The sequence below is a fragment of the Somniosus microcephalus genome, chromosome 27, assembly GCF_052327205.1.
Source record: "Somniosus microcephalus isolate GS21.2 chromosome 27, FLI_Smic_1.0, whole genome shotgun sequence".
NCBI lineage: Eukaryota > Metazoa > Chordata > Chondrichthyes > Squaliformes > Somniosidae > Somniosus > Somniosus microcephalus.
In genome coordinates, this window is record NC_141013.1 from 20,186,377 (window position 1) to 20,213,455 (window position 27,079).

General features: G+C 39.9%; 1 protein-coding gene across 3 annotated transcripts; it reads left to right on the forward strand.

Moving 5' to 3' along the window:
- mapk6 (mitogen-activated protein kinase 6) lies at positions 1 to 26,746 on the forward strand. Of its 3 annotated transcripts, none has more exons than XM_085968645.1 (6): positions 1 to 221; positions 10,807 to 12,019; positions 21,815 to 21,959; positions 22,355 to 22,519; positions 22,918 to 23,119; positions 24,200 to 26,746. In XM_085968645.1, exons 2-6 carry the CDS (start codon positions 11,465 to 11,467, stop codon positions 25,332 to 25,334), a joined length of 2,202 nt encoding a protein of 733 aa, XP_085824771.1. In that variant the 5' UTR covers positions 1 to 221; positions 10,807 to 11,464; the 3' UTR covers positions 25,335 to 26,746. The 3 variants fall into 3 exon arrangements, with proteins under 3 accessions (XP_085824771.1, XP_085824772.1, XP_085824774.1); XM_085968646.1 differs by lacking the exon at positions 1 to 221 and adding an exon at positions 2,989 to 3,093; XM_085968648.1 differs by lacking the exon at positions 1 to 221 and adding an exon at positions 4,672 to 5,032.
- The last annotated feature ends 333 nt before the right edge of the window (positions 26,747 to 27,079 follow it).

The window sequence follows — 27,079 nt, forward strand, 5'->3', positions numbered from 1 at the left end:
CAACAACTGCCTGCAAACGCAATTTAAATTCGGTCGGCACTCGCTACTCACAGACAAGAGTGGCTTTGACTTATGGTGAATTAGTGCAGAAAAAGTACCCACATTAAAGAATTAGTGATCGTTCGATTCTTGAAAACGAGGATTCTTTTTCGCCCGGTTGGAGGATAACTTTATTAAATAGAACACAGTTCTTGTATTACCGCTGTCAAAGGCCAAAAATGGTAAGCTGTTTCACAACAAACTTGCCAATTTTTAAGTTATTATCAGTATAAGATTGAGAAACACGTAGATTTCTGGCTTCTAGCGTCTATATTTCGGATAACATTGATTGCTATTGTCAGTTTTGTACAATTGTACTTGCATTTGCGTGTTTCAGTTTGCACCCACTTGCATCGATTACATGTAGTTCCCTTCTTGAAGGCGCCTATTGTCGTCCGTAAGTCAATTGGAGTTAAGTGAGTTGTTACTGTTTGTTCGCTGTTAACTGGCGTGATGTACAATGTCTCACCGATGTGAAGCGGTAATATTGTTCATAAGTTTGACATGCCATTTCATTTTGAAATCCTGATTTGTTTTCGCTTATAAGGTCGAAACTTTATTAATTGGAAATTTTCAATCGAGGATAAAGTGGTGTATTTTTCCCACAAACCACCTCGTTAAAGTTTAAACATGAGTGAATTTCTCTGACCTATAAACAATTACTCAGTCCATGTACCTGGCATGTCATGCCTGCTACCCATTTTCCAACTCCAGTTAGAAAATACAAAATAATATATGCATCTATTAGAATTTTACTTATTCCCCTTCTAGTGTCTAAGAGTACGATTGTCATGATACTGAGCAAAAGCATTTAAAAAAAGTTATGCTACTTATTGCAATAATGGTTTTACCCCCAAAATCCTGATTTTTTTTGTATCTATATACATAATATGCACCTAATGTAAAACAAAATTGGATTGTAAGCAACATCTCTTTCATATAGTAAGGTTTTTTTTCACATTTAATCCAGAGTGGTGATTGAAATATAACTGCATTAGTTACGGTAATACGGAACATACCTTACAATCAGGCGAGCTCATTTCTGAAGGGATTAAAACGAATAAGGAAACAACTCTTGGAGGTAGTAGGTTATCTATTCATATATACAGGCATTTAAAGGTGCGATTTAATGTTCATTTTTAGATCTGCTGCTTTGGATGCTCTTCGTGTGATGTCAATGGTTAAAGCAAATGGCACAGTCTGCCGCGGACAGCGTTACGTATACAGTGTCAAATTACCATGCAACTTCAAAAACAATACTCATTTAATTCATTGTTTGGTCACTTCATTGTACCTGTAGTTACTATGGTAATCTATGTTATTTCCTCACTTTTGTCGTGTTGTAGGAAATAAGCACTGGATACATAATGAATGTTGCTTCCAACTGGACTTTTATGTTAACATTATAGATTAAGTGAAGAATAAAGCAGACTTGGTGAGCATATGCGTAGGTCAGGCCAAATATAGTTTTGACAGCATTCACAGAAGGTGAGAGGCAGATACATTTGATTTGTAATTGTACAGAAATAAAAACAGCGAATGTTTACATCCGTCAGTAATTTAAAAAAAAAGCTTAAGGTCGCGGTGGAAACTTTGCTGTCCATTTGAAACATTAACCTGCGGGTTTTCTTTCAGATACTGACAGACGCGCAATGTAGCCTCGCATTTCGTGTTCCTATTACACATTTGTACTTGGAGCAAAATAGTGCGGATGCTGGAAATCCGAAATTTTAAAAAAACTAGAAAAGGCTGGAAGTACTCAGATGGTCAGGCGGCAGGACTGCCAGAGATGCTGTGGAGTATTTGCACCATTTTCTGCTTTTATTTGGGGAGAAATGCAAACGAGAGAACAAGCACGAGTCTGTAATTATAAGCAGGAAAAAGGCTGGAAATACTCAGATGGCAGGCAGCATGACTGCCAGAGAAACTTATAAAATTCTAACAGGGCTAGACAGACTAGATGCAGGAAGGATGTTTTGGATCCAGAACCAGGGGTCACAGTGTAAGAATAAGGGGTAAGCCATTTAGGACAGAGATGAGGAGGAATTTCTTCACCCAGAGTGGTGAACCTGTGGAATTCTCTACCACAGAAGGCAGTTGAGGCCAATTAATTAAATATATTCAAGGAGTTAGATATATTTCTTAAGGCTAAAGGGATCAAGGGATATGGGGAGAAGGCAGGGACAGGGTACTGAGTTTGGATGATCAGTCATGATCTCATTGAAACATAGAAGATAGGAGCAGGAGTAGGCCATTCGGCCCCTCGGCTCGAGGGGCCGAATGGCCTACTCCTGCTCCTATCTTCTATGTTTCTAAAATAACAACAGAAAATGCTGGAAAAACTTAGCAGGCGAGGCAACATCCGTGGAGAGAAATTAAGAGTTGACGTTTCGGGTGAACCCTTTTTCAAAACTGGAAAGGAAATAAAATAGATCGAAGGCAGGGCTGCGATAGAACAAAAAAAGTAAAGAGACATTAAGAGGTATTCAAAACCAGACGAGATGGTAATAGGACAGTGGAGACAAAAGATGGCTCAGATTAGGTGTGAAGTGTACTGGCAGGATGAGAAACAGCTGCCATGTGGGAAAGAGAAAAAAAAAGGAAAGGGGGGGGGGAGAAAGGGAAGACCCAAAACAAAGGGGTGGAAAAGAAATATATAAGTAAAAATGTAATAGGGGCTGAGGTTATGATCTGAAATTGTTTAACTCGATATTGAGTCCGGAAGGCTGCAAAGTGCCTAATCAGAAGATGAGGCTTTATTTCGTCAGGTGAAGGAGCAGTGCTCCGAAAGCTTGTGATTTCAAATAAAGCTGCTGGACTATAACCTGGTGTTGTGTGACTTCTCTGATTTTGAGGACTGAGAGTGAAGTCAGACGGCGGGGACGGGACGAGGCGGGCAGCTCTGGGGTTTGAAGTTGGCGCCGGCGCGCGGGGGGTGTCGGGTAGCGGGAGGCCGCGCGCTGGATGGTGGGTCCTCGGTCAGTGCGCCTTCCTCGGGCGGCGGATGCGGCAGCAAGCGGCACTCGAACCTCTCTTATGCTTTTGGGACGCCGAGTGAGTTAAAACCTCGAGGAGGCGGTTTTTGGGGCTGCTCGGGTGTTTTTGATTTTTGTTGAATGAATGAGGTGGGGGGTGAGTGAGTCTCTCTCTCTCTAGGCCGCCGTGTCCTTTGTTTGACGGGTGAAGGGGGCCGGCGGGCGGGTGGGTGAGGTGAGAGGGAGAAAGGACGACGACGGCGGCGCTTTTTCTCTCTCTTTCCCCGCTGAGGAGAAAGTCGGCATTATTCCGCCGGTTGGAGGCTTTACTCAGCTTCCTCAGCCGCTTAAATTCCCAAACGAACCGGCTCCCGGCTTTTTTTTTTCTCTCTCTTCCTCCCCGCCCCCACCGAGAGAGAGGAAAAAAAAAGGCTCAAAGTCGCCGAGCTCGGTGAGTGACGGCGTCACTTTGATTGACAGCGGCGCCGGCCATTCAGAGCCCGAGCCGGCTGCGATGGGCGGGGCCTCCCGGCGCGGGCCGACCTATCAGTCGGCGGCGAGGGCGGGACGTGTGGGTGAAGTCAAGTGTGGTTGATCGTGTTTTATCAAGTGTAGTGGAGCTGCGAGGTTGGCTGTTGCTCAGATAGTCTTAATGTGTGGGGGGGGAATAAATAAGAGGCGCCTGTCGTCAAAAACCCCAAAGGGCCTGCGGGCCGGCAGGGGGGCTATTGTCCGTGTCGCAGTGACCACAGTCGCCGGACAGCGCTGAGCGGTCAAGCCCCAGCGGTGTTTGCCGCATCGTGTCTGGCCGGCCTGCGGCCACTCTGCCTCATTGTTCAGGGACACGCGGTGCGGCTCCAGCAAGGCGCCTGACTTGAGACCTCGAATCCCCTATTAAATCAAATTCCCTATTGGGATTCCTGGCTTTAAGCAATCGTTTTAACTTACAGTAAAATTGCAATTGCTGCATTTTTAAAAATAAAAGTGGAATACTTTCCGCGATTTAAAAAAAAACATCTTTTTTGAGTGTTACTGCGCCCTTCTCTATACTGCAGCGCATTTCAGGTGACTGCGCAAGAATGTGTCCCTGACATTTAATATTCAGATAAAGTTAATAGGGATGAATCTGAAATGTTTCTCAATTCAATAGGTTTCTTTTCGTTGTTAAAGGATGGTTAGATTCGCTTTCCATGCCCCCCGCCCCCCCCCCCCTGCTAATAGTTAGAATTTTTACGTGTTAAATAAAACTGAAGACCTCTAGTCAGTGAGTAATCTTTTCAGGGCGATGAAACGTCAACGAATCGTCTTGCCCACAAACGGCGACGTGGCTCGTTTTCATGTGACTCATACGGGATTTTTTAAAATAAAAGTTGCTGTTTATTTTCCTGTGACGCGAATGCCGGGTTTTAGTGGCCACTCCAGGCATTGACTCGGCTGTGTCGTGTTACACAGGTAATTTTCAGTAGCCTGCTCCTAAAACACATTGAATTTGTTAAATCCACCGAGTTTATTTCAAGTCCTAAAAGCGTGACCGTGATCAGAAGTGGCAGTCCACAATGGTTCCCCCTAATGTTCGCTGCAATGTTGGCTATATATTTTCCATGGAAACAATTCTCGGAATTATAATTGAGTTTAGTTTACCTGTGCCATTACCTTTGATCTCATTTCAAAGGCGAGAAACTATTGGGTTAGTCAGCCATGTGATCAATTCCCGTTGGGGATTTTTTTTGCGGAAGGGTAATTCTTCACTGAAAATTACTTTCCGACCGAGAACTCCGTGTGAGGTAACTGCGTTACCAATTGGGCTGTCCCCTTTGAGTCAACTATTTTAGATTCATGCCGATGAACTTTATCTGAATATTAAATGTCAGTGTTGAACAACGTGGTCAGTCCGCGACATTCAGATATTGCATATGGAACGGAACAGTGGGGTTTTTGACGTTTCTGATCTGAACCAAGGATAGGTATTAGAAGTCGTGATTTTCTTACACAAGCGAGGCTCCATACATAATTTACAGGTAATGGTCGTGAGGGCTATCTTGCTGGTGTGGTGCTTAGAACAACGCTCTTGTGTTTCTGTAATTAGTGTGCGAATGTGATCTTGTTCCGTTCTGGTGGCGATTCCTTTGGGTTGGAGGAGTGCATGGGAGGCGGAGAGTGTGAAGTTTGCAGCCTAGTGTTTTTGGTCAGACGCTGAATTAAATACTTGGATTTTTATTGTGAAGATTGTAGTTAGAGGCAGAAGAGAATAAGTACAGCGGTAACAGTCCTCTTGTTTCTCCGACTCCCAGAGGCAAACGTTCCGACTGTGACGTTATTACACCAAATGGTACATATTCTTCGCAGTATCATGACGCTGTGATAGGAAATTAATTCCACGTAATTATATTACGAAAGGGTTTTTGTCTCTGCCATAAATGTCAGAAGTGAGCATTTCAACAGAGGATTTTTTTAAATTATGGAGATATTTGAAGCAACTAAGCTTTTCATTCCCGTAAATTTCGTTTTAATTTTCTTTGTCACGTGAAGCAACAGGAAATATATATTTTTTAAATCGATGCTGCTGTAGCTCTTGCCAGGGCACATGACAATACTTTGAACTGTTCCAAAGCCAAAAGTATGTGTGTCTTTTTTTGAAGGGGGGATTATATGGGCTACCACATTTTTCCTAAAATTCACAGTCCAAAGTGTGCGATGTATAATATATAAAGTTATTGTGTTAAATTGAATATTTGTTCATGGCACTTACTGGCATGACTTTGAAAGTATGTATTTGAAAGTGAAGTTCTAAATGACATAAGTATGAGGAAAGTTGTATGAACACAGAATCATAGAAGTTTACGGCACAGAAGGAGGCCATTCGGTCTGTCGGCTGAAAAAGAGCCTAATCCCACTTTGCAGCACTTTGTCCGTAGCCCTGTAGGTTATGGCACTTCAAGTCCATATCCAAGTAAACAGAATACATAAATGATGTAGGTTAATTTTGAAACATACACAGGGGGCATAAGTCACATGATTGGTCATTTGGGGTTTTTCCTCATTCCTTGTGTGATTAATAAGGCAGATAAACAATAAGTATATAATCCACGACAAAAGAGACCCGAGTTATGACGGTTCTCTAACAAAATTAAATTCAAATTCATTTATTAAAGATGAAAGTCACTTTTACCAAGTCCCTGAGGGTGCTTTTATTATGGTTATATTGTGAGGAGCATTTTCACCACGATCGAGTTTCTGCTTCCCTGTTGCCTCTCCAAAAAGTGTCAAGATTTTAACTCCAAACCATGATTATAAATACTTGCCTTAGAGCTATCTTGAAATAATAATCCTGACTAAATGTAACTACAGTATTACAAAAATGTAATGTGTCTGTTAACATTGGGACCTTATCACTAAATGCTGGTGGTGGTGACTCACTGTCCACCTTTTTCCCCATATTCAGCACTTGCATACCTGCTGAATAGAAAACTGAAGCAGTAAGCTAAGATGTGTATTAAAATCCAGAATGGTATGGAGTTAAAAGTTTTAATCTAGCTCTGGAACAAATTTTAAACTAATATATAAAGGGTTAATTGTGGCAATTGGGTTGGAGGAACGTGGACTGCCACTCTAGCTCCACTGTCTGAATACATTGTGGCATTTATCCCGTGCTTGTATGATGCTTACCTGATTTTTCTTCCCAACCCCAATTTGGGAATTTAAGTAGAATAGGTGTGTCTTAGAATCATAGAATGGTCTCCTTCTGTACTGTAACCATTCAGCCCATCAAGCCCATACTGGCTCTCTGCAGGAGCACTTCAGCTAGTCCCACTCCCCTGCCCTTTCCCCGTAGCCCTGCAAAGAACATTCCTTCGGGTACTTGTGCAATTCCCTGTTGAAAGCCCCGATTGAGTCTGCCTCAGGCAGCGCATTCCAGATCCTAACCACTCGCTGCGTAAAGTTTTTCCTCCTGTCGCCTTTGGTTCTTTGCCAATCACCTCAGATCTGTGTCCTCTGGTTCTCGATCCTTCTGCCAATGGGAACAGTTTCTCTCTATCTACTCTGTCTAGACCCAATCATGATTTTGAGTACCTCTATCAAATCTCCTCTCAACCTTCTCTGCTCTAAGGAGAGCAACCCCAACTTTTCTAGTCTATCCACGTAACTGAAGTCCCTCATCCCTGGAACCATTCTCGTAAATCTTTTCTGCACCCTCTCTTAAGGCCTTCACATCCTTCCTAAAGTGTGGTGCCCAGAATTGGACACAGTACTCCAGTTGAGGCCGAACCAGTGTTTTATACAGGTGGTTCATAACTTCCTTGCTTTTGTACTCTGCCTCTATTTATGAAGCCCAGGATCCCGTATGCTTTTTTAACCGCTTTCTCAACCTGCACTGCCACCTTCAACGATTTGTGCACACATACCCCCAGGTGTCTCTGTTCATGCACCTCCTTTAGAATTGTACCCTTCAGTTTATATTGCTTCTCCTCGTTCTTCCTACCAAAATGTATCACTTCGCACTTTTCTGCGTTAAATTTCATCTGTCACGTGTCTGCGCATTTCACCAACCTGTCTGTCTTCTTGAAATCTATCACTGTCTTCCTCGCTGTTCACTGTATTCCAAGTTTTGTCTCATCTGCAATTTTGAAATAATGCCCTGTACACCCAAGTCCAAGTCATTAATATATATCAAGAAAAGCAGTGGTCCTAGTAACGACTCTTGGGGAACACCACCTTCCTCCAGTCTGAAAAACAACCGTTTCCTGTCACTTAGCCAATTTCATATCTATGCTGCCACTGTCCCTTTTATTCCATGGGCTTAAACATTGCTGGCAAGCCTATTATGTGGCACTTTATCAAATGCCTTTTGGAAGTCCATGTACACCGTGTCAGCCGCATCAACCTTCTTTGTTACCTCCTCAAAAACTCGATCAAGTTAGTTAAACACGATTTGCCTTCAACAAATCTGTGCTGGCTTTCCTTCATTAATCTTCTTAGACTTCATGTCCCTAGCTCAGAGGGTGGGCGGGTAACCTCCTGTGCTACAGTCGCTCAATAAGCAGCATCTAGACAATGAGAGCTTTTGGCCACGTCGTTATTCTCCCTTCTGTGGGAAACCTATGGCGGCTGCTGCCTCTCTGAATAGCACAGCAGAGATTAGAAATCCCGAGCATGGGGATCAGTGTTTTTTAATTCTAAATCCTCCCACTCTGTATGGCACATTACATTAACACCCCAATACATATCTGCCTGTCAAATTATTTTTTTGAAGGGAACAGTTATTTGTAAACCTCAATTGTGTTGCACGTAAGTGGTATATTGATATTGTAGAAGAAGCTATGTCTTATTGTTTTGATATGTGAAAAATATGAAAAGTAAGTAATAGAGGAGAATAAGAGCTAATACACGAGAGAAGTGCCCTCTAAATAATGTTTGCTGTGTGAAGGAAAATATTTGGTGGAAATTGTTGTTATGGGCTAATGTGATGGCTTTACATATAGCCACATACTCCCACCTACTGTGTTGCATCAGCACACCATTCCATTCCATTTTTGTCAGGTTGACCAGATATGTACCCATCCATTGTTCAGTGGACAAAATCATTACCAAGTGAGTCAACTTCACCAAACCTGAGCAGCTGTAGTTATTACATTCATTCGAAGAGCTGTAAAAACACAGGAAATGAAAGAACTTGGGTTGTATGTTTGATCCATTTTATTCTTTATATTCATAGCTGAAAGGTTTACGGTAGAATTAAAACATTTTGCATTCGGGTGTATTCTAACGAGATTCAGAAGATACTTGAGCGTTTTTGACATTGGCAAAATGGGGCGTCATTGGTCACATTCTTCGTGTCTAACTTTGGTATTGCACTCCGAGCAAACTCCAGGCTCATATCTGTAATGTTTGGATAAGCAAAATGAACCGTAAATTGTCTTGAATTCCAGGGTAACTAATATTTTCCTCATGTCTTTTATGAAAATTTCATAGTATTTGTATTTTGTAGCATTAAATAAGCCAACAATATTCACAGTTTGTTTGTTAATCCCTGGAATCAGAATAAAATTCATTACAAGATGTTCTTTGGTGTGTTGAAGTTCATTAAACAGAGATGGTGGTCTCCCAACTCAATTAATGGGTACATTCACAGGGTAGGGATAAGAACTAGCTCATTCTAAATCTAATTTTTGCTTCAAAAATTAAATGCAAATTTTGGACATGTTCACTTATCCCTTTCTAAGAACCATCTGTTCTGTCATGTAGTAAATCCAGGAGGGGAGATTTGGGTAAATTTGAAGTGCTTTACCAAGCTTAATATTTAACCCACAGGAGCTGAAAGATTTATTTTGTGCTCAATTAAGTTTATTCCATTAAGATTTATATACCTGATAATGGGGGGGGGGGGGGGGGAACTTGACCTGAATAATAAACTGCCATAACTGCAAAATGACTTGAATTATTTGAGATTATTAATGCACGTGGTGTGCAAAAACACTCCTGGAACTTAGACGTTTTGTTTATGCAAACATTACATAGAGCTATATGATGTTCAATCTAACTAAGAGGCATTATTTCTTCATGTACAGCAAGAGAGGGTCTCCAGAGCTTCAAGGCAGCCATCTTGAAAATCATATAGGCAGCAACACACTTTCCCTTGCTGCATAGCCCCCAATTGTGGTTTCAGCACTGAAGTAACACCAGCAGTGTTTTTTTTACTTCACACAACAAACATTTCTCTTCAAACTTAGTGTTGTCACCAAACTACCAACGGTGAATGTACAGACCTAGTGCTGTAAACATCTAACTGCATAGAAAATAATAATGGGACTATCTTTGGTTACTGGATAGGCATTCTGGAGAAATGGTGCAAATCTGCTTGCTAATGATGTAATAATGGATTTTTTAAAATTTCAAAATTCCCATTCAAGTTTTGTAGTGTTTTGTCCACAAATAGTTTAAAACCTTTTTATAAATCTACTGATTCTTGCTTTGTCCGCAGATGGGTCGCCCAAGTATTTTACAAATATATTTGTAATGTACATTTCATTAGGTAAATTATAAAGCTGGAATTATTTTCAGTGTAACTAATGTTTCGATACAAGCTCAGTTGTTCTGTTCAGCTCAATTTCTGCTCCTAACTTCTGTATAATAAATGTCTTGATGTGAAAGTAAATTAACTATGCATGTTAGTTGCAGAGAAAGATTAGGCTGAATATACTGGTGCACAAAATGCCCTAGTTGTACAAATTGGAATTGAATAGCTTAAATTCCAAAATCACCCAGGTCATCAAATAAGTGTCAGATGATCACTTTCATATGTACTTTAACCTTGATTAATTTTTTTCCGTTACTTTTTCCTTTTATCCTCATTTCTTCAATCCCCTCCCTAATCTCCAAAAGCTTGTAATCCAATACTCCCGATCTTTAAATAGAAGTGGCTGCTGTGCTCTGGTTTGTAGTACAGCGCCAACATTCCAAGAAGGTTCCTGTCACTGTTTAGACTGCTTTAGTTGTAAAGCCAGAAAAGCAGGGGGGCAGCACACCTCGCACAAGAAAATATTTAGCTGATTGGCACATCTATACCTTGCAGTCTCTGCAACACATTTCCAGTCTCCTGTATCGATTAAGTCGAGCGAATCACAAACCTACAGGACTATTAGCTGGTTTGTTTTCTCCCTGCCTCTAAAAAGTGAACGTAATGGAAAATTGAAAAATAAACAGATTCTGCTATTCAGTATAATTATATTTATAGTTGTTTGATACAAAGACTGTGGATCCATTACTTAACACTTCTTTTTCTTTTTGTTTATAGGTTGTCCAAGTATAAAATGGATGATAGCTTTGATTGTGACTGCGGTGAGCTCGAGCCACCTGATCATTAACGGGAGCCATCTTTTAGAGATAGAGAAGCTGCCACAAGTTCATTGCTTGACCAGACTATAATTAAAAGGAAAGAAAAAAGTGCTCATCAGCACTGTAGAATGACGCTGCTCAGGACCAGTCTTACACTGAATGTATCTGCACTATGAGGAGGATGTCAATAGAGGTTTATAACACATATGTATTCTCACACGCCCTGTTAAATGTTAGCCTGTTTACAACAGTAGTTTGGATGCATCTGTCGAAGTTCATTCCGTTGCAATCAAACTTTAGTTTAATTTTTAATGTCTGCAGGGATGCCCTTTTTTGAATTAGAAGCATAACATTTACTGACGTAGGTCAGACCAGAATTTCTATTCTGTAAGCTGTTCATTCTTGAAAGGAGGGATTCAAATGGGAACAGAGCTGACCTTGTTCAGCTAGGCTAGATGGCGCACACATTTCAAAGAGAAAATATCTTGAAGTTCAGAAAAGGTTAAGGTTGGCTTGCTCTCTAAGGAAGCCCTTTGTTGTGCAGGCTGATTTCAATAGCTTAGTTTTGACATAGGATTGGCCATCTGATAGAAGAGGAAAGCTTGGGGGTTATCAACATGGCAGAAAAGTTTGGAAGTTTAATGAACATTCATGGTTTTGATTTGGGTGCTCGGTATATGGACTTGAAGCCAATAGGGTATGGTGGCAATGGCCTGGTTTTCTCTGCTGTGGACAATGACTGTGACAAGCGCGTGGCTGTCAAGAAAATTGTCCTGAGTGACCCACAGAGTGTCAAACATGCCTTGCGAGAGATCAAAATCATCCGACGACTTGACAATGATAACATAGTGAAAGTGTTTGAGATTTTGGGTCCAAGTGGGATACCGATGTCTGATGATGTGGGTGCCATCACAGAACTGAATTCAGTATACATTGTTCAAGAGTACATGGAGACCGATCTAGCGAAGCTGTTGGAACAGGGTCCATTCTCAGAAGAGCACGCTAGGCTCTTCATGTACCAGCTGCTTCGTGGGCTAAAATACATCCATTCAGCTAATGTTCTGCACAGAGATCTCAAACCGGCTAATCTCTTCATTAACACTGAGGATCTGGTGCTGAAAATAGGGGATTTTGGTCTGGCACGCATCATGGATCCCCATTACTCTCACAAAGTAAGTTTTAATTTATTACCCATGAACAAATAAGGTAGTTGTGTTGCTGGTAGTGCTGGCTGTCATTGTTCAGATGTTTTGCAATAATATTTGGCAAGAGCACAATATAGTATAAGGAGGGTTGAGCAGCGTGTCACTTGTCTATGAGGAGCATTTATGCTAGCATTTTACAATAAGAATTTTCATGCGGTTTAAGGACCAACTGTGTAAACTAAATTTCCTAGCTATCCAACAGCAGTCTTAACAATATTTAATGACTGCAATTCTTGCAACCCTTAGTAGTGCAACAAAAATATTGTTTTTTAAGTAGTGCATTCTGAACGCAGAATGTATCCCACAAGTGAGGACTAAAGTCGCGTCCCAGAGGTATGGAGCGTTGTATTGGTTCTATTGACTGACTTATTTCAGTCGGCAGCTTGTCCTCAAATATTGGTCCATATCACAGCTGTAATGTAACACCATGTTGAAATACTATACTGTAGTTTAGCAGGGACTGGAATGCATTTTATTATTTGACAAGAAAATGGTACTGCTGGGAATAAAATGTTAATTTTTAATGCCCCGTGTCAATAGTAAATTCTGCCTTGTATCAACTAGACGCAGAAAGATCTGCCTCAACCCTTATTTCAGAAGATTACCTTCCTTTTCCTGCTGCCACTTGTGCAAGTTTCATATTGTAAGCAGAGATAAATCACTCAAATCACTGAAAAGGCAGGATTTCATCTAATTTATTTTGCTTTGTAATTTTAAAATATTGTCCCTATGTGTGAGCCCAGTTGGTGTGTCAGCAGGTTATCTTTTTCATTGAACAAGGAGCACAAGCCTCTTCCTTTCTCTGCCCCCCTCTCCCCCCCGCCCCCACCAAAGTTTAGGGTGCCGAGGCCAATTGAAAAGATTGTCTTTCTGCTTTTCAAGCTAGCCATTCTTGTGGCTTGTGCACGAAACTACTTTTAATGGAAAATTGTAGCAGTAATTGAATTGGGACTTCAAACTTGCAGTCTGGTTATTTGAAATGTTAGAATAAAATAAATAGCATGCACTTCCACCAATTGCCAATTCTAAAATGTGTTCTTGTGGTATTGGAATTTTGGGGCTGAATGAAGTAAGAAGTTAATTGCAGTCTACACAGCTAAATACATCTACGCAATTGATACTGAAAGGTCATTTATTCTTTAAATATTAAACTGATATTTAATTGATCACTATAGGAGGTCGCTAGGGCCAGTCAGATTGTTAATATTTGAGAAAATTTAGAGGGTGTTCTTCCAAAGTCCAGAGCTTCTATGGTCACGGAATTACAGAATCCTGACGTTCTTGCTGTGCTGTTGGGAGACATTTGCAGTCCAGCCATTATCCGTCTGTTGTTTTGATCTGAGCCTATGGTCATATCTTGGTTTTCTGTTGCTGACATTGTTCCAGGATGTAACTTGTGGCTTGCATTCTGGCGTTTTATAATGGCAGCATGTGATGCGGGTAGTGTACAATAATACTGAGGTGGTGTGACCTTGCTGGTATCCCATTTTGTAGTCCCTTTGGAAATTAAGGCACTAGAATGTTGACATCTGTCATAAGGTTAGCATCTGTTCCTTGAGTGCAGATTAAATGTCTGGATGCTTCTGCTCATGCGTTACATTTTATCAGGGAGCAGCATATCCCTACAGTGAATACTGCATAAGAAATATAAGCCATCCTGATAGTAATAAAATCTTTAGTTTGACAGCATGGTCTCTTTCAGCTCGTGGATAGAGTTCAGGAGAATCATAGCACGATACAGCACAGAAGGAGGCCATTGTGCCTGTGCCGGCTCTTTGGTGGAGCTATCCAATTAGTCTCCTTCCCCTTAGCCCTGTATTTTTTTCCCCTTCAAGTATTTATCCAATTCTCTTTTGAATGTTACTCTGCTTCCACCACCCTTTTCAGGCAGTGCATTCCAGATCACAACAACATTTTAAAAATTGTTTCTTAATGTCACCTGTGTTTTTTTTGCCAATCACCTTAAATCTGTATCCTCTGGTTACTGGCTCCTTATTTACTCTGTCAAAACTGTTGGATTTTGAACACCTGTCAAATCTTCTCTTAACCTTCTCTGCTCTAAGGAGAACAACCCCAGTCTCTCCTCATAACTGAAGTCCCTTATCCCTGGTACCATTCCAGTAAATCTCTTCTGCACCCTCTCCAACGTTTTGACATCCTACTTCAGCTGATGCCTAACCAGGGGTTTTATAAAGGTTTAACATAACTTCCTTGCTTTTGTACTCTCTTCCTCCATTAATAAAGCCAAGGATTCCATTTTTTTAAAAAACAGCCTTCTCAACTTGTTTTGCCACCGTCAGGCTCTCTGTTCCTACACCCCTCTCATTCTTCTTACCAAAATGAATCACTTCACACTTCTGTGTTAGATTTCATCTGCCATGTCTGCCCATTTCACCAGTCTGTGTCCTCCTGAAGTCTGTTACTATCCTCCTCATTGTTTACTACATTTGGGTTTCGTGTCATCTGCACACTTTGAAATTATGTCCTGTACACCCAAGTCCAGGTCATTAATATATACATCAAAAAGAGCAGTGGTCCCAATACCAACCCCTGGGGAACAGCACTGTATACCTCTCTCCAGTCTGAAAAAACAGCCGTCCACCACTACTCTCTGCTTTCTGTCTCGTAGCTAATTTTGTATCCATGCAGCCACTGTCCCTTTAATCCCATGGGCTTTAATTTTACTAACCAGTCTATTATGTGGTACTTTGTCAAATGCCTTTTGAAAGTCCATATACACAACATTAACCGAACTACCCTCGGCAACCCTCTTGGTTACTTCATCAAAGAACTCGATCAAGTTAGTCAAACATGATTTGTCTTTTAACAAATCCGTGCTGACTTTCATTTATTAGCTCATACTTTCCAAATGGCAATTAATTTTGTCCCGGGTTATTGTCTCTAAAATGTTCTCCCACCACTGACGTTAGGCTGACTGGCCTGTAGTTGTCAGGTTTATCTCCCTCCCCTTTTTAAAAAAAAAACGGTTGTAACATTTGTAACCCTCCAGTCCTCTGGCACCACCCCCATATCCAAGGAGGATTGGAAGATTGTGGCCAGAGCCTCCTGAAATTTCCACCCTTACTTCCCTCAGTAACCTAGATGCATCCCATCTGGGCCAGGTGACCTTTCTGCTTTTAGGACTGCCAACCTTTTAAGTACATCCTCTTTATTTTTATCCTATCCAATATCGCTACTGTTGCAAGTCTTAAGTGGTTGCATAGTTTTGCTTTTGAGTCGGGTTGAGCTTACTGACCCAACAAATACAATATTCTTAGGATAAGCGGTTGGGCTGAGCAGCATAGACATATTTGCATGTTGTGATGTGAGCATGAGAATAGAACTTAGAATGTACAAGGAACAGGCTTTTTTAATTGAAATAGATAATGGAAATTTGTATATTAATCTTTATGAAACAACTTAATATAGCGCGACTTCCTTGTGAAACACCTGAATGTTTTTCATGCTTTGGCACCATTATGCTTGAGGAACACCATTTTTTGTTGTTGTTTCTACCCACACGTGCGTCAGTTGATCAATTATTAAACTGAAAACAAAAATAAATTTCAATGCTGTGGGCATTTTTATCCCAAACTGTTCTACCAGTTTTCTGGGTTCATGTGTGCATGGAGACATTACAGTATTAAGGAGTAAGTCTGGGAGGGTGTGCAAAAATCATATTTGAGCCTATGCTAGGAGCTCAGCGCTGAGCCAAATGCTGGATTAAAGTTATGTAACGTCTGCTGAAAGGTCTGTATATTTTGTTTTAGTTCAGTGCCTGATGTAGCACTAAAGGAATGGGGCCTTGGTGGTCTGCATTCTAACTTCATTTTGAGCGAATGTAGAAGGACTGTACTGAATGTAATGATCCCAGTACAGTAAGTGGCAGTTGGCAATCTATGGAGCCAAGTTTTAACTTGAGTGAATGTTAAAAGGCAGAGCACCAAATATCCTAGAAATGGTCTGTAATGAGGGAACTGTGCACCTAGAAATAACATTGCCTGCAAAATGCTCCGTTTCTCGCACTGTAAAATGTATATACCACTATGAATCCGGAGTGCCGTTGATGCAGCAAATATTACAACCCACGACTCATTATGTAAATGTGTAACTTGCCTTTTTAAATTTGAGGAAAGGAAACTGCTAGGTGTTGTTTTGGTAAATGCTGATAATTGAAATGGTGCTGCAAAGGCTGATTCCATATACATTGCATGCTTGGCTTCACCGGTGCATAAAGCTGCAGTGAGGTGGATCGTGGCCTTCGTACTTAATCATTTGTGATTTAATTTTGGATTGTGCTGTGCAGCCTAGTTTGTAACTGGTTTTGAGTTGCATGCACTGAAGATTCAATTTAAAAAAAAAAAATCCAGTATCTTCCTCTGCGGACGAGAGTTTAAATCCTTGTCCCTTTTGCCTACCGCATGGTGCGGAGTTAAAATGATTGCTCACAGACAACACCCACTTCAAGTGTTTATTTTTCAACTGTAGAAAATGCTGGTTTCTAAATTAGGAGCTCCCTTCCAACTTTTCAATAATTTTTGCATAAAATGATATTTTGAAGTTCAGTTTCCCAGAAATGTAACTTCTAACTTTCTGGCATAGCTTCTGACCCCATTCTTCTAGGTCTACCATTTTATATATTGACTTTTTAAAAAACTTAATTCTACAATCTTCAGTTTCTACATTTGAAAATCAACTTTCAGTCTTGCGCATTTTAGTTTCACAAATAATCGCTAGTTTGGTTTCAGTTTTATAGTTTGCCTCTTTAAATAAACTAGAGGATTTTTCTTTGAACTGAGTATTTTCTTTGCAGAATGTTAGATGAGTTTCGTCTTATGGTTGCATTTGTGATGCGCTGTGACCTTTTTCTTAACTTTTTTTAATATATTAATCCTTTTGCCTGGAGTGATAGGAAGGGGGTGGGAAAGACTATTCAAAGTAATATTTGTCTCAGTTGTTCACGCATCATTCTAACTACTTCTCCACGTTTTAATTAAACTTGTGTGTCTTCCCCTTGTCTGACACAAGTCCCGTACAGAAAAGTGAATGTTTGGAAACATCCCTGTAAAAGTAAAGGGTCTCACAACTTTCCACTTAGCAACTGATTCCTCAACCCAGAGCGAGTGCATCAGGTCAGGCATCTAAAAAGCGAATACTTGAGCATCAGTGCCCTCTTGAATTTTAAAACCTTTTCAGATTGTCACCAAATTGAATAAAGGACTCTTCATCATACTTATTTTCTCTTCAAATTGTTCAATCTAAAAATATAAAATAGTAACAGAAAATGCCGGTCAGCCAGCAGTTGTAGGGAATAAATAGGTTATGGTGTTTCGGAAGTGTACCCTGCATCAGAACAACATTTACACACAAGTCATAATATGGCTGACCTGTGTATTTCTAACATTTTCTGTTGTTTCTGATTTTTTTTTTTAATGCTACTAAACTCAAGATTATGACCTTGTTGTGAGACCTAGTAAATCAAGACATAACTACATCCTTAATTTACTGACCCACTGCCTCTATTTAAAAACAACTGCATTCATGGGTACCTGCTTGACCCCTTAAACACTGAAAAATGCTGAGAACTAGGGAAAGCATTAAAAATGGAATGTAAACCCTGAAGTAACATGAATATCGCAAGCCAAAACCAGCATTTGCTTCACCCATTGCATATATCTTTTTAAACATTTAGATTTTTTAAAAAACTATTTGCAGCTTTTCCTAGAAGTGGTGTTTTTGGGATGGTGATATTTGAGTTATTGCATCTTCAGCTGATGACTAAATGTCAAATTAGAGATTAATTTTTGATCTATACAAATACTGTATAAGCCTATTCCCATAAGGGAAGACTGGAGCCCAGAACCTGTCTCTGTTGGTTTATCTCTAACTTGGCTTTGCATAAGGAACTGTTGAAGTCTTGCTAGATTCATTTGGGATTTATAGTCTCATGAAATCAAGTTGACAGTATGATTTCAAGGGCGCCACCATTTTTGAATAGAAAGCTGGGAGATTTCTACATTATTATGACATTGTAACCTTGCACCAAGTACACATTGACAGGTCTTTAAAACTGTTTAACTTTGCAGTTCCTGTTGAAACCGCATCAATATTAGGGAAGGAATGTATAGAAGTAGAACTTGCTACGTTCCAAATACTTTTTTCATCAGGTGATTTTGAGTAACATAGTGTGGGTTTTTAAAGTTTCAAACTTCTATTTAATAGCAGTCTGCTAATCCAGTTCTTTGCAAACTGGCCCATGTACAGTATTCAGATTGGCTGGGTTTATATTTGCTTAATTTGGTCTGAATTTATGTTGCGCTTTTTTGGAGCAGAAAGAAGATTGAGAAAATGTAGGCTTTTTCCATTTAGTCTAATCTTATTTTATAGAAATGGATATAACTAGTTCTCCTTTATTGTGGATTCGAAGCTTTGCCAGATTACTTCACTGTGGGTTCCATGTAATATTCTCTCCGTAGTCGTTATTTGTGCTGCGGAATGAGGCAGAGTTAACAACTTCTACTTGGGGTAACGAAAGCAGACCGCCAACATGGCAGGTCCATATGGTCTTCAGTTTAACTTCCATATCGAAGTTGACTTGTTAATTCTAGTGTTTCAACTCTGTCACTGCTAAGAAGCATTTAGTCTTCTAATGAAGTAACTTTTATTGCAGTGGAAGGTTTTATATTACTAAAATTGGTTGCAGACTTTTACTTGTGTGACGAGTCAGTTTGGGTGCAAAATCTGTTAAATTTTGAACTTCTGGACCCTGAATGATAAGTTTTGGGCTCTGGTATTAACCTGGCAGCTGCTCTACTTGGTGGCTTGTTTAATACTTGTTTAAGCACTTATGTAACCAAAAGTGTATCACTGAAATATTTGTAATCACTTAATTTGATATAAAATGGGCATTCTGTTATGGTGCAGTCTACCTATCCATAATCACTAACTTGTTCCTAAACGGTTTCTTTCACCAATTTGCTGCACTGGGGTATAGTCTCACAGACACTGCCTAATGACACCTCCCCCAAGTGCCCATTACTCATGTGAGCCTTGGCAGCAAGTGAAGAGATCACTTGAACCTGATTGTGGTCCTCGCCTGCTCGCGGTCACAGCAGGGGTTGCCGGATAGCAGTCTGGAGTGGGAACCCTGGCATTCTTGTAGCACTCTTGACTGCTGTCCCTGCTGAGCAGCAGCACACAGCACAGATTGGAAGGCGCATGTCCTGTATAACCTCATTGAGCCACTGGTTTTAACCAAATATTTCACTGGCTTCCTTGACTTACTGAGATTCTTTTTAAAATCGATTGTTGAAAATTGATGATAACACCTTTTGCCCTGGAAAACACCAGTAACATTTGAGCATCAAACACAAGCTAGATAAATGCACCCAGTTTCAAACCTGTTACCTCAATGTTGGGCATCTCATGCTTGATGCTGTCTAATTAGGTCTTCTAATTGCATGCTGTGACTATTTGAATGTGCACCTGAATGTAAAGTTTTCATTAAATGTTGGTAATGCACAGATTTTCCATGTAGTTAAACATTCCACGTACAAGGGTCCCTTTATCTTTCCTCCAGACCTCTCCCTTCCTCTCCTGAAGGCAGCAGTTTGTGCCAGGATATGGTTCCACACGCAGTGGCCCCCAGTAGCTCTGAAATGGCCATTCTTCATGTGTGAACCTGGATGGTGAGTGCTAATTCTGCTATTCACAGCCAAGCCCTGCCCTTGTTCACTTGACATTCACTTGAAGCAGGAATTGCTGATCTGACGGGCTGAGTGTTTCCAGAAATTTCTGTTTTTGTTTGAGTTCCAGCATATGCAGTTTTTAAAATGTTTATTTATACCTTGTCTCTGTATGGCTTGGAGCAATAACCGTGCTTGTACCCACTGAGCAAAGACCAGAACACCGAGCGTTTGTAGTCTGGAGGCATAGCTTCTATCGGCCAGAGGAGCATTGGTGCAGGGACGCTCAGTACTAAAGCCTGTGAGCCTTGATTCTCCATTGTGGTCAGTTCCTGACCTACGCTGTACCAAATGGAAATTTTCGAATCTCCTTGTAGGCCTCATCTGTGCACTACCTTTCATCACCTAGTGCTTCATTTAAAAGAGACCGTGGTGGCGGTCAGGAAGCAGGCCACCCACTTGCCCTCCTTGCAGAGGGAAAAAAATACAGGAAAATATGTTCTAGTCTGAGGATGAAGTACATATTTACAATTACTGGTCGATAATTAGTGGTTTTGATGAATGATGTGAGTGATTGGAATACGGTATTGAGCTCCTGTCAATTCACCACCTTGCTTCTGTCTTGATAGTTCCAGATTTTGTTGTTTTTATGCTGAATTTATCAAAAATGGCAAAACAAATTCCATGCAATCACATCATTGAATTAGATACAGGGACATTACTCTCCAACCTTCCTTCAAAAGTCTTATTTTTTTCTCCCTTGTAACCTCTCTAATAGGGAAGTTAGGTTAGGTTGGGTTTTTGTTCCTAATATTTTGGGTCTATTTTCTTAAGTTTGCTATTTTTAGCAAGAGGAAAATGGGTGAATGGAGAAAAATACAGTATACCCTGTTCTAAGGGTGGACCAAAAGTCGGTGTTTACACTTACCTTCAAACTTAGCAAAACAGGAGGAACAGTATTATGAATGGAAGCTAACGTGTCCCCCCAAATATTCTGATGTGCATTGTTGAATGACCAAATATTGCTGGATCCTTTAGGTCTTTCACTAGGCAGCCGATGGGCATTAACCTGCAATCGGGGGTGAATTTAGGAGAAGAGAGAGAAAGATGTATTACCATGTGGATTTGATCGGAGTAGTGGATAACCTAGATCAGTTGTCAATGCTCATGTTGCATGGCAAAGCACATTTAATTTTGATGGCATGCATTGAAAAATTGCATAATGGCCTTATTTAAAATTGCAACCCGCATTAATATACTCTTCAAATGCCCACTAAAAGCTAATTAAAAAAATTTCTGTTGAAGTAACTACAATTTTCCTTTGTAATAGGAAAAGACTACATGTAAAATCTTAGTGAACACTAGGTTAGAACCATAATTATGCTGCATTGTGTCTTTTATTCGACTTTTGCTGGCCTACTTCTAAGTTTTTTGAACTGAATTATAAACATTTAGCCATGGCATCAGAATGGTGCACCGAATTGGCCTTCCTGGTCACTTGCATTTTGTTCCCCTGACCATGAATGTAGCAAGTATTCACCCACACGTAGTAAATGGATCCACCTAGAAAAGTAGCAGAAAAATGAACTTTTATGGCCCAAGTTATGATGGAACATTACATACAATATTTCTAGGATTGGAAGGCACTGCTTATTCATGTTAGTGTTTCTAGAACAGAGGCTGGCACCACTGAGTTTTGTGGGGTTAAAAATAGGATGCTTGCTGGCAATTGACCCTTTTTTTTATTTGTGTGATAGACCAATAACGTAAGCATATTACCCACAAATGACAGTTTGTTGACGAGCAAGTGAATCAGTGACGCAGTTTCTGATCAGATCCAGTATCCTGTTGTAAGTGTAAGCAGTTTCCAAAACTTAAGTTTAAATTCCAGATTGCTGCATGGAATGTCTTATCTAATGTATTTTGCAGGAGAGAATAATACAGAAGATCTGTAAACCAACCGATTGTGTTTAAATGGCGCGTGCATGGATTATTGTATTCTATTTTTGGGTGCAAGTGACTTAGCATGCAACAACTCTTTTTGGAGGGGAAAAAAATTGATATCTTACTTTTCTAGGGCCATCTGTCTGAAGGATTGGTTACGAAGTGGTACAGATCTCCACGCCTCCTCCTCTCTCCCAACAACTACACCAAAGCCATTGACATGTGGGCTGCTGGCTGCATCTTTGCAGAAATGTTGATTGGGAAAACACTTTTTGCAGGTCAGTGTTGCTGGAGCATAATGAGGATTAAGTGAGTGCATTATTGTACAGTTTAGTACAGTAATTTAGCCTGCACTAAACTGCTATGTTTTGAACTACGCAATTATTTTGTTCATAAAACAGAAAAGGATATAAGTAAGTGTTTACGTGGAATTTATCCTAAACGCTTATTTTATCCCTTTTAAGCATTTGTTGTATTGAGTTCAATGCAGCACTTCATTTGTAGAGCCCAGACATTTCACGATGTAGCAGTTAATGGAATGATCCAAAGCTCATTTGACTCTTATCAATGCACAGATCTGTTAGCCTTGCTGATTGCTGTACTGTTCTGGTTTGCTTGTTAGTACTTTATCACTTCAGATGTTCAAAAGTTGTTTTTGTTAAACTTTGTTTAGGTGCTCATGAACTGGAGCAAATGCAGTTGATTCTTAATTCGATCCCTGTAATCCATGAAGAGGACCATCAGGAGCTATTGGGTGTCATCCCAGTTTATATACAAAATGACATGACCGAACCGCACAACCCGTTACCACAGTTACTCCCCGGCATCTGTTCTGAAGGTACTTGTTGCACATAACTTCTTGTCCTGAATTTGTGTTCTTATTGAATTAATTCAAATTTATTTCAGATATTTATATTCTAATTTAGTCTGTAATCTGTGAATTGAAAAAAATGATAACCAACTCTTAACTAATTTTGGCTGAGCTATTGGATAGAAACTGAAGGGAGGGGAAACTTGAAGAGTAAATCCAGGCTCCTGCATTATAACATCCGGTTAGAGTGGGAGTTTAGGGACAAGATTGCCTTCCTGCTTTCCCTGGAGTTGGGAATTATTGATGCAATTATCTGTTGACGGGCAGACAGGAGAATAATGAGACAAAGGTACTTGCGGAATTGAAGAGTAGGTGAAAGGAAAAGTTGAGGCTCCTATAAAAATGTCTTTTTCTTTTAAAACTAGCATTAGATTTTCTGGAACAAATTTTGACCTTCAATCCGATGGACAGACTGACAGCGGCAGAAGCCTTGGCGCATCCATACATGAGTATTTATTCCTTCCCATTGGATGAACCCACTTCTACGCACCCCTTTCACATTGAGGATGAAGTTGATGATATTTTGCTGATGGACGAGAGTCACAGCCATATTTACAACTGGGACAGGTAATAAGTTTGCTACATCACTTTTGTACACCGTTCGTCTTGTGTTTGGTAAAATACTGTTGCTCTGAGAATCCATTTTTAAGAAAATCTAATTCAATAATTAGACCAGAAGGGAGTTACTTTAACCGAAACGGGTAGCAGCAGAAGCTTTGTCATTTACTTATTGTAGAGAATTATTCAGTTTACACTTTCAGTGCATTGGCACACATGGTGACCTTTCTGCAACATTACAAAGGATTTGTCCCCTCCTTTTATGACTCAAGGATATGCCTGCCTACTACCCTTATGGCAGGGAATTTTGCATCTTTTAAATGAAGTTTGGTACCAGTTAACTGAAGTTTTCTTTCTTTCTGGTAAGTCATTTTTAATGGCCTGGAAAGCCACTTGCATTCATTAAGGAATAATGGTGGGACCTTCCAAGGAAGATTTTCAGTAGAAGACCTTCACTTTGATGAAGAAAGCTAGTGAGCGGGTAAAAATAGATGATTGAAAAGTGGAAGGTACTATCACAAATTAGACAACAAAACCGTATGACTGTTGTAGCGCAAAATAGACTGACGAGTTGCTGTAGTTAGGTTTTTTATCACTTTTTGTCGTCCGTAAGCATTCTTGCTACGTGTAATGAGTTCAGTGCACATTAGATTTGCACTGTTCCTTTAAGATGCTATAAAGATCCTCCCTGTATCATGGTAACACTATTTCCTTGGCTTGCCATCCTGATTTGGTAGAAAGATTTGCATATAGAATGAGATGTATGTTTTAAAATTGATCAACTAATGCTAAATCTTGGATAGTTGGTTCTATGCTCAACTGCATTGGAACTTCCTAATTTTAACAGCTATCCAAGAAAGGACACTTTGTCCCTTTTTTGGTCCAGACTGAGTTAGAATCAAAGATGAAGTTATCCCACTGGGTGTCCAACTTTTCATAGATGATTTATAAAATAAAATATCTAATATGTACCAGTGAAACACTTGCCGTAAGTTAAAATGGTCTGTTGTATTCAATCTTTGAATCATTCAAACTGTAGAAATTATGCCAGATCTCCAGATTTTACAATGCTTAAATTGTTTGTTTCAGATACCATGAAAGCGAATTGTCCGACCATGACTGGCCTTTGCACAGTAACTTTGAGGCAGATGATGTTCAGCGTGATCCACGAGCAATGTCTGACATGACTGAAGAGGAGGAGGTGCAAGTGGACCCTCGCAAGTATTTAGATGGAGACCGTGAAAAGTATTTGGAGGATCCTGCATTTGACTTGAACTTTTCCAGCGAACATTCTTGGCCACATCCAGATCACCATGAAAACAAATACTGTGATCTGGAATGTGGCCACACCTGTAACTATAAAGTGGGGTCACCATCCTACCTGGATAACTTGGTGTGGAGGGAGAGTGAAGTGAACCATTACTATGAGCCCAAACTTATTATAGACCTATCTAACTGGAAAGAGCAGAGCAGAGAGAAGCCAGATAAAAAAGGCAAATCAAAGTGTGAAAAGAACGGGCTGGTGAAAGCACAGTTAGCTCTGGTGGAGGCATCCCAACAGATTGTTGAGAAGGACAAAGAGAAGATCCGGGGGTTTGACTTTGATTCTTTCATGGCAAGCACCATCAAGCTTAGTTTGCAGCCAGAGTCTCCTGATGTAGACAAGCTGAATGACTTGAACAGCTCAGTGTCCCAGTTGGACCTAAAAAGCTCAATGTCAAATTGCAAATCTGTCAGTCAGGAGAAGGAGGAGAAGGGGATGGCCAATTTGGCTCAACTAGAGTGTCTAAGCCAGAATCCATGGGAGTGCCAGTTTGCAATCGATGGAAGTGGTGGCGGGGATGAAAGCTTTCTAATTCACCTCGATGAAGATGTTTGTTGGGACAGCAGGAAAGATGAACAGCTAGAAAAAAGTACATTCACTAGTTACTTAGACAAGTTATTCAACAAAAAAGAGGATGTAGAAATAGCAGAATCAGAGCCGGCAAGTGACAGGAAGCTGGGGGACAGAATTAGCGAAGAGAGTGTGAAAGAGATGAGCAGAAATGGGGAGATCCCCTTTAGCAAGCAGTTGGAGTCCATTGGTATCCCCCAATTTGACAATCCTGTCAGTTCACCGCTGAAATCTAGAGCGATTCAGACCACTTTAGCACCTGCGGCTGCAAAACTGTCTCCTCAGATTCCTCATAAGACCTATAGTAGCATCTTGAAACATTTGAACTGAATAGAACACTCAGCAGACATTTGTTTTGTATACTTTACTATGTGCATTTGTCTTGTTTTCTTAAGTCTGGAATCATTTTTATTTTTGTAATTTCAATATGTGCTTTTAGTTTGAACGGTTTACCATTTTTACAAGTCAAATTATTTTGACATTGCATTTTAATTTTTTGTAAACTTGTACGTCATTTGCACACAGTTTAAAATAATGTACATTGCAAAAAAAAAAACAATGACTAATGCAGAAAATTGTGACTATGAAACAGTGGTGAGAAAATGCACTAAGCCAAGTGGACACATTTTATTGGTGAAACACAAAAAGCCACCAAGCACAGTCTACTTGTTTTACAAATGGAATGAATTCCATTTTGGCAAATACACAGTTGAAATATACGTGCATGAGATTTTTTTTTCCCAAAAAATTTCATTTGAAAACAAATTAAAAGTGTTTTAAGTCCAAGCAGTAAAGTGCATTTGTTTTCCCCAGCAGTATATATTAGACATTTTCTGATAGCTTAAATGTTTCTTAAACATGTGATGCCAGCAAAACCAGCAAATGAATGCAGAACATGGTACGCATGTGTTATCTACCTCAAGGTAACGGCAATGAGTGGCTGACCTTGAGCCACCTACAGTGCTTCACAGCATGCACGTGAACTTAGCCAGCATCGCTGTACTCGCAGCTATTCCCCGTTTGAAAAGCTGTCAGTACTTGTGATGCTCTGGTATGCATTTTCCATAGTAAAGTGTTCGGAGACATTATTTATTTTAGCAGATGTAAGATTTTTTCTGTATTTATTTTAATTTTATAGTTTCATTGTGACTTTAAAATGAATTTGAGGCATTTTGAAGCTAACTTTGTGTTTAGCACTATGGTTAATTGTGTAAAATGAAAACCTCCTTGTCCTGATGCTTTCCCTGCCTTTAGAATTGGCTTGTTTTGAAAAGAGCATTCACTACATATATAGGAATTGGCACATTCTAGTGGTGCTTGACTCCCCATTAAATACAACTTTTAACAATTTAGAATCCATTTCAAAACTGAATTTTGGAAATGCTCCAAGAAGTCTTAAATACTGTATTTAATTTGTTAAAACTGATGAGACTAGAATTCTCTGCATGGAAATAACTGAGTTACAAACATTACTGTAAAAGTTAAAACTATAGACTACAGTAAGATGAATGTTGAATTTTCATCTTTATTTTTATTGTACCTTTTTATTAAATTTGTAATTTCTCAAGCCAGCATGATTTCCATAGGTTCAGAATATAGCATGTAGAATTATTTCTGGAAATTTATTTGCATTTACCAATTTAGATACTAAGTTTCTGTATTACTGGTTCTCGCCCTCTTCCCTACCACCCCCACCACCCCCCAATCCAAAAAGGAACAAATAAACATAACCAGAACCTGAATGCTTGTGGCTTGCTGTGTTACCTGAATTTTAATAGGATTTCTGCCCAGAATTTTTAAGTCTAAAGAAAACCTTTGTTGAGTTGGGCATTTGTTGTAAATAGAACAAATGGTTCCTCTAGTGCATGATACTAAAAGAAAAAAGAAAGACTTGCATTTATATAGCGCCTTTCACGACCACCAGACGTCCCAAAGCGCTTTACAGCCAATGAAGTATTTTTGGGGTATAGTCACTGTTGTAATGTAGAAAACGCGGCAGCCAATTTGAATACAGCAAGCTCCCACAAACAGCAATGTGATAATGACCAGATAATCTGTTTTTGTTATGTTGGTTG

Coding starts and splice junctions, on each gene's coding strand:
- mapk6 (XM_085968645.1), top strand. CDS start 11,465: ATGGCAGAAAAGTTTGGAAGTTTAATGAACATTCATGGTTTTGATTTG. Junction 21,960..22,354: donor TGGGAAAACACTTTTTGCAG/GTCAGTGTTGCT, acceptor AACTTTGTTTAG/GTGCTCATGAACTGGAGCAA. Junction 22,520..22,917: donor CCCCGGCATCTGTTCTGAAG/GTACTTGTTGCA, acceptor TTTTAAAACTAG/CATTAGATTTTCTGGAACAA.